The sequence below is a fragment of the Cottoperca gobio genome, chromosome 6 (genome assembly GCF_900634415.1).
Source record: "Cottoperca gobio chromosome 6, fCotGob3.1, whole genome shotgun sequence".
Classification (NCBI taxonomy): Eukaryota; Metazoa; Chordata; class Actinopteri; order Perciformes; family Bovichtidae; genus Cottoperca; species Cottoperca gobio.
The window spans coordinates 17241665-17250031 of NC_041360.1; the positions used below are offsets into that span (position 1 = coordinate 17241665).

The 8367-nt window shown below is 39.3% G+C and overlaps 1 protein-coding gene across 1 annotated transcript; it reads left to right on the forward strand.

Annotated features, from left to right (window-relative positions):
- The first annotated feature begins 2574 nt into the window (after positions 1-2574).
- Positions 2575-8208, forward strand: slc24a1 (solute carrier family 24 member 1). The gene is given in 10 exon segments (XM_029433358.1): positions 2575-2709; positions 2711-2830; positions 2832-3623; positions 4468-4527; positions 4797-4905; positions 6243-6359; positions 6485-6789; positions 6873-6962; positions 7679-7845; positions 7959-8208. Coding segments are annotated over 10 exon segments (2145 nt in total).
- Positions 8209-8367: the final 159 nt, after the last annotated feature.

Sequence of the window (8367 nt, forward strand, 5' to 3'; positions counted from 1 at the left end):
AAGTAAAACAATAAATTAAAAGATGTATACACCGAGTATAAGAGAAGAATGAACAAATTAATGAACTAAACAAAAGTCATTGAAGACAAAGTTATGAGGTAAGTGACACGTTACAAGTTGTGGTTTTCACAAAGAAAACAGGTTACTGAGTGCAGAAACTATACAGTAGACTATACTATACACTATACTTACTATACTATGCTATTTTGAAATTAAATTAAGGTAATTTTTCTCCAACCTGCTTAAATTCACCTTTAAACAGTGATTGTGTATTGGAACTAAGAATAAGTTTATACTCTGGCACGTGACAGTAATTCTGTAGCTTCTATTCAGTTTGAGTGCCGGTTTATACTTGTAGGTGGGTGAGACCATCGGCATTTCAGAGGAGATTATGGGCCTGACTATCCTGGCTGCAGGGACTTCCATCCCCGACCTTATTACCAGTGTGATTGTGGCGCGTAACGGCCTGGGGGACATGGCTGTGTCCAGCTCTGTGGGCAGTAACATCTTCGACATCACAGTGGGGTGAGCTCCGATAGCCTGATGTGTCACGATTCAAGAAGAAATGCTGATTACATTACAGTTTACGGGTTTGTTTGTCTCTGTTTTTTTCTTTTGCAAAAGTCTTCTAGTGCCATGGATCCTGTACTCATCCTTCCACAGTTTGGCTCCAGTGGCAGCTTTGGGTTCTTATGTGTCATCGTGCTGCTCTTCATCATGCTCCTCTTTGTCATCATCGGCATTGCATCCTGTAAGTGGAAGATGAATAAGCTGCTGGGTTTCACCATGTGTCTGCTCTACTTTATCTTCCTAGGGCTTAGCATGATGCTGCAGTATCGCATCATTATCTGCCCTGTGTTTGGGTGCAAAATGGTTTAAAATTGTTGTATACGTTTATACATATGCTCATTAAATTGCTTTTGCTTTTTTGAGTCTGTATCTATTTAACACACCAACATTGCAACATTCACGATTAGTCGATTGGAATGTTAGATGAGACTCAGCTGTTCCTGTGTGACCCAAGGCTGCAGATAAATATTGTTGCACAAGTGAAGACAAGATCATTTCCGGCGCTCTATTCAGAATTATTATCTGTCTTCTCGTCATAAACCTGTTGCAACACCGTGTGTTCCCAAGAATTGTGGCGTAAACTTCAATGATATTAGTCATATTTTATTATTTTACTGCTTTATATGATGATGATGTCTCTGTGAGGAAAATAAATTAATGAATATATAAATATATATATATATATATATATATATATATATATATATATATATATATATTTTTTTTTTTTTTATTTTTTTTTTTTTTTCCAAATACCCTGTTGCTCCAAAAGTAAAGTTTTAAAAAACCTGGCCTTTTAAAACATAGCCTAGATCTAATCAATTTGTATTTTTTGTAGTTGTCTTTATTGCCATATACAGCTTACTTTATTTAATGTATCAAATAAGCACTATGTATTTTATTATTTTCATGCAATTGGGGATTTAGGATGTTATGTGAAATGTGTTGCAGTACAGTTGGAGAACAAAAGACCCATCAGTTACCAGCACCACCTACAGGACAGAAAAGAGACATACATAAATATAACCCTTTCTAACAACAAGTAGCTGAGTTCAAAATGTAGGCTACTGTAAAGTATTTGCTTTATATTTCTTTTTAAATTATTGTTTTACTGACAATATTGTTCAGTTATATTTGTTAACTTTTCTGATAACCTTTGACAACATTGTGTCACCTTTGGGGCTCCACACAGGAACATATATGTAGAAGGTTTTTGGAAAACAGTTTTTATCCATCTTAACAAATTACCAAGGGCGAGATTTTATATTACGTTGCTTTAAATGAAATATTAGTAAGGTAGGCTCATGCTACAGTGAGAGTGAGACAATGCACATAATCCTCTTAGAAGACTTCAGGTATTATGCTGATCCACTGTGAAGACTTGTCTCGTGTCCTATATAGCGCTGCAGCCATTAGCAACAGTTTGGACTTGTTTGTGCCACAATAACCAGCTGTGGAAATCTGCTTTTGGAGAATTTTGCTAACCCTAACCCTGCCAGACATAGGCTCTGTGGTAAGTCTGCATCTGTAATTATAATCCATTGTGTTGTTGCTTCTCTTTGTGATGTAAATGGTAATTACACATTACCACATTTAGTTGAGTTGTTATCTAGTTTTTCTTTCTATGTGCGTTAATTTATTTTTCTATTGTGTTCGTCTGTCACTCATTTAGCTCATTCTGTTTTGGAGATACCACCAACATGCAAAGGAAGCCACTTCTAAATGGGCTTATCACTAATACTATGACAGACATTTATTTATTGATCAGGTGCTTTGTCTAAATATTTCACATGTTTTCAAATGTGCACTACTGCTGTGCCTCTTGCTGTCTTTATGTCATTTTGTCTCTGATGCTTCTTTTCATTCACCAAAGGCTGCCAAGGAGTAGAGGATGACATGAGTCATGCCGCTGAGGTTTTAGATTCTGTCACCCCATGGTCTGCTGTGGAGAGAGCTGGACTTGTCGTGTCTCCATAGCCAGTAGTATCACTGCTTTGGAGGAAAATGTATTGTACAAGAAGGAAGAGACTGCAGCTGAGCCGGGTGCTGTTTCTTCTCTCCGGAGTTTTTTTCTGTATCCTCTACCAGCTGACCATCAGTGCCAGATTGATCGAGCCTTTGCCAATGCCTCAGATTGCAGGGAGACTTTGAAGAAGGTTCAACAGAGGGGGTTGAGGAGGCTACAGTAGAGACTCAGGGCCTGGATGAACCTACAACACAGGAATTAGAGCCCACAGATCAAACAACAACAGAGATGCATGCTGACACATCATTCAGATACAACTTCCGTTTTTAAAGCATCCACCCCCACTGAATCTCCACCATTACCAACCACAAACCGGACTATTGTGCATTGCATCTATGTGGCCCCTGAGCCTCCACAGGAGATACCCACACCAGCTCCAGCTCCTCCTGTGACCACCATCCCTCCAGCTCGTCCTGCTGAAGCTCCACACTTGAAGGGTGACTACCCTGAAGATATTTTCTCTATTGAAGACCGTAGACGAGGCTGGGTGATCCTCCACGTTTTTGGGATGATGTACATGTTCATTTCACTTGCAATTGTGTGTGACGAGTTCTTTGTTCCTGCATTGGGGGTAATCACAGTCAAATTAGCCATCTCTGACGATGTAGCAGGAGCCACCTTCATGGCTGCCGGAGGTTCTGCTCCTGAGCTTTTCACCTCCTTAATAGGAGTCTTCATCGCCCACAGCAATGTGGGTATTGGTACAATCGTTGGTTCGGCTGTTTTCAACATTTTGTTTGTGATTGGAACGTGTGCTTTATTTTCACGGGAGGTACTTCATCTAACCTGGTGGCCACTTTTCAGAGATGGATCCTTCTACATACTTGGCCTCATCTTACTCATCATCTTCTTCTTGGATAATGTCATACAGTGGTGGGAGAGCATGATGCTGGTGTCCTGTTACACTCTCTATGTGATTTTCATGAAGTTCAATGTGCAAATAGAGCGGACCTTCAAGTCACTACTCTTCAAAAACAAGAAAATTGTGAGAATTGCTGTGGAGGAACCTGAAAAGGTAAGCACTCCTGTAACAGAACATGACTTTTTTCCTATTCCTCAATTGACCCAATAATGAGTCTATTATTAGGTATTTAAATCACAGTGTTTTCTCAAGTGTGGAAGAAACTCATAAGAGTTACTAACTAACAAATTAACATATTAACATTATTTGTGTCTATTGAGATTTTGTGATACTTTTAGCCCATAAAAAATATTAATATTCTCAAATGTGAAACTAGTCATTTCCCTCATGCATCATTCTGTTTCTTGTTCTCGTCAGAAGCAGAATTACTGAAACAGAAAGTCACATTATTTATCACTCATGACATCTCTACTGCCACCAGTGGGCTTTTATGCAAATCATATCAAAAGAGTGAAATGATTCTAGCAAAGGTCTCGGTTGAACTAAAGCTGATCAACGACAGCAAACTAATCCTTTTAGGATCTCCGGCTCTGGACAAACTGTAGCATCAACATATACTATGTTTAACTCTGGTGAGTGTGATTAATTCAGACAAAGCAAAGCTACATTATGTGCACAAATTCAGGGTATTTGTTGAGCTGGATATCAGAAATACTGCTGAAGCTGTATATCCAGCTAATATAATGATCTCATCTGTTTAAAATAATATTTCACTTAATCACACTATAGTGTTTCTTTTCTTTGGTTTATTTGATTTAACAGAGTAAAGGATAAAAAGAGTAAAATTATAATCCTATGCATGACACACAGCTCCATCCATTCCTACTGACATGTAACACTAACAAGTGTGTATTCAGTATATACTGCTATTTAAGCTCTAGAAAAATGTAATAACTTTGGTGTCTCCACCACTGAATGATTATCACTGAAAAAATATTGCTGCATGCAGACAAATGGAGACGCTGAAGATAATGCCCCTCCTGCTCGAGAGGACATGAATCGGTTAAAGGTAAAAACCAAACAATCAACTGCAAAAAGCAACATCCTCACATACACTCGCAGTGTTCATTTATCTACATGTTATTCTACATCTTATGACCTTTCTACAGTTCCTTTCATCATAACATCATGTAAACAGGCCTTCCTTCAAGGGTTGGCACATGCAAATGCACTTCTTAAGAAAAAGTATCAGCCTTACCTCCACTACTGTCTAACGTTGATGTTTCACTGTCTGTTATTATGAGTGGCTATTGTGACCTCAGCCGTCTCTTTCCCCAGTTGAAGCCATCCCTTCTGCGAGGGGGGAGCTCAGCTTCTTTACACAACAGCACCATGAGAAACACAATCTTCCAACTCATGATCCACACATTAGACCCTTTAGGAGAGGGTGAGTACCACATCACCACACTGATGCCCTAATGATTGATCATTGTCTGCCTTTAAAAGTGTTCCTGTGTCTTGGAACTACGTCCTTCTCATAGGAAAGTGGATTAACAAACTGCCCCAAATGAAGACAGCACTAAGTCCAGATTGATACTAAGCAGATAAATACCTGCCTCAGTCTATGGAGGGATCCATTTGTAGGCCCACAGTGGAATATAAAAAAGATTCTTAGGACGCACATAGCTGTTGTCTTAGTCAACAGAAAGATTGTTTTACACATTTAATTATTTATGATTATTAAACAATGTATATTATGTGAGAGTCATACCAAACAGTGTTTGTTCTGTTAAATCAGTTAGATAACAAAAGAGTAATTCAATCTGTTATGATTTGTTGCTGGCCGGTCAAACAATGTGGTGAAAGACGGCTCCTGTACAGATTTCCCAGTGGTTTTTCCAAATAGGTGTTTCTGATATGTTCCCTGATGCACGACCACGGTACAGGTTGTTCCAATATGTGTGGCCCTGGCTCCTCCTTTGATGCCTCTCAGGCCTCCAGGCAGCAAAATCTCCACTACTCCAACACAATATTCATGTGTTTTTAATGTTATTTCAAAATGGATGTTTTGATATTGTGTACTGCATGGTTACCTATATATATCGACCTCTGCTTTAAATGATGCTTGCGTGAGGTTGATGTATTCAATCTGAGATATTGGGTCAAAAGGAACAGCAAATACCTGCCTTTAAAACAAACAATAACAATTGTAGGTTTTTTATGTTTTACTGCCGGTATTTTTGCTCTATGCTTACTTGTGTAGGGCTCAGAGCATGATCCTGTGGAACTGAAATTATTGTAATCATTATCATATGACTGAGTAAGTTTGTGTTTCATTCTTCGTAGGGAAATTTATGGATAAGGCTGAGACGCTGAATAATGTGGCTAGACGGACGGCAGAGAGCAAAATTGAAGGTAACACGGACAGATGTAATGATCAGACACTGATCAGATTCATTAAGCTTTCAGAGTCATATAATAAAATACAAGAAATACATCAAATTGCTTACAGGTACAACATACTCTTTAAAAAAACATACGTACTAAAGACTAAGCAAATTGCTTACATGAGCATGTAATAAAATCCAAATACATACACCTATGCAGACAGTGAGTTCATTCAGTCCAGTCGCCATGAGAATGACCTTATACTGCATATTCTGTAAGTCCTAACAACACATTCACTGTATGTATCCTAAAGGCTTATAAAAGTAAAGGGAAGTATTTTAGGAAGCTGAAGAGGCATTAGGGAAATCTACAAGATTTTTGGGATTCCTTTCGCAGATGGTGGAAGTAAAACTGCACCGACCAAAGAGCCAGAAGCTGCCCCAGAGAAGGAGCAATCAGAGGACAAGAAGGTATTCTCCAACCAAGTCCTGGTGGTTATCAAAAAGCCCAGAAGTCAGTCTTTGATAACTGTCTATGTAAGAGTCAAAATGTACAGAGCTACAACTATAGGCAAAGGCCTCTTTAGGCTTCTATTGGTATTTGCTTTTATTTCTCTTCTGCTTCTACTGTCCATCAAGATTTCTTTCCCCAACACTTCAGGAGGATGTGCAAGCAGGAGACGATGGGTCAGGAGACAATGGGTCAGGAGACTGATGGGTCAGGAAGCTCTGACAGTGATGAAGATGACATCGATGAAGACAGCGAAGAGTCCAGTGAAGAAGAAAATGAGGAGGAGGAGGATGAAGATGAAGAAGAAGGGGATAAAGAAGATGAACCTCTGTCTTTAGAGTGGCCTGACACAAGACGTAAACAAGCCACCTACCTCTTCCTGCTGCCCATAATCTTCCCTCTGTGGCTCACAGTTCCAGATGTTCGCAACCAGGTAAAGTCCCAGATGCATCGCTGAGTTCAGCCGTGGTATCTTAAACTGTGTTTTGCTATTACACAACTTTCTTTGTCCAATAGAAATCCAGAAAATTCTTTGCAGCCACTTTCCTGGGCTCTATCCTGTGGATTGCTGTTTTCTCCTACCTCATGGTGTGGTGGGCCCATCAGGTCAGTTACTGTAAGTTTAGAGATGAAATTACAAATGTGTTTGTAACAACACATTATGTAATAAATCGACAAAATGTAATACATTTTCCCTTTATAGTTTAATAACACCCACATTTTGTAATTATCTGTTGCATTTATAATGAACAACTTGCAACATACAATACATTTTCGCACATGTTGTAATAAATTATTACATATTTCAGTTGTTATTTCAAAAAGTTGCAAACTTTTTTGTGAGCATTTAATAAAACATGCATTTTGTAATAAACAACTCAAATGGATGTCTTCATCTGTACACGCACTACTGAACTAATTGTATCTTTTAAAATGTTATTTTGGGGTCAGTATGATTCAGGCTTGAATGCATGAATTAAACGTTGTTATAATGTTATACCGATCTTTATGAATGGAGACACCCATTTTAGTTTTTTGAAATCATGCATGTATTATTACATTTTCATAGCAACGCCCGCATTTTAAAATATCCACTGCAATATATAATAATGTATTACATAATGCGGTCTTACTACATATTGGGTTGTTACAGTGTTGCCTTGTTTCCTGAATGTGAAGCATTGTGGATGTTTTTAGAATTCATTTAAAATCTCCCTGAAGAATGAGATTGTGTCCTGAATCAGAAGGGTTTACAAAAACATGTAAGTCATTTTTCATTTCTTTAGCTTCTATCTACTCTGAGCTCTCGTTTGCCCTTGTAGGTGGGTGAGACCATCGGCATTTCAGAGGAGATTATGGGCCTGACTATCCTGGCTGCAGGGACTTCCATCCCCGACCTTATTACCAGTGTGATTGTGGCGCGTAAAGGCCTGGGGGACATGGCTGTGTCCAGCTCTGTGGGCAGTAACATCTTCGACATCACAGTGGGGTGAGCTCCGATAGCCTGATGTGTCACGATTGAAAAATAATGAACACTCAGTTGATACATTTCTTGGCCTCCCATTCTTCTGTGTTTCTCACTCTGTCACTTTGTTTCAAAAGTCTTCCAGTGCCATGGCTTCTGTACTCGACTTTCCACAATTTTGATCCAGTGGCCGTCAGCAGCAATGGGCTCTTCTGTGCCATCGTGCTGCTCTTCATCATGCTCCTCTTTGTCATCATCTCCATTGCATCATGTAAGTGGAAGATGAATAAGATGCTGGGTTTCACCATGTTCCTGCTCTACTTTATCTTTCTGGTGCTTAGCGTGATGCTGGAGGATCGCATCATTATCTGCCCTGTTTCCATCTGAACATGTGAGCAGAAGCCGACTCTGCTGCAGCCGTTCTCTTCACTTGTGACCAGAAGCTCAACCCTCACATGTACGAATCTAATGAGCATGGGTCTGGATATCTGTAGAAATTGTGCAGAAAGCTACTGTAGTTGCATTGCTGCCGGTGAAACGTGTATG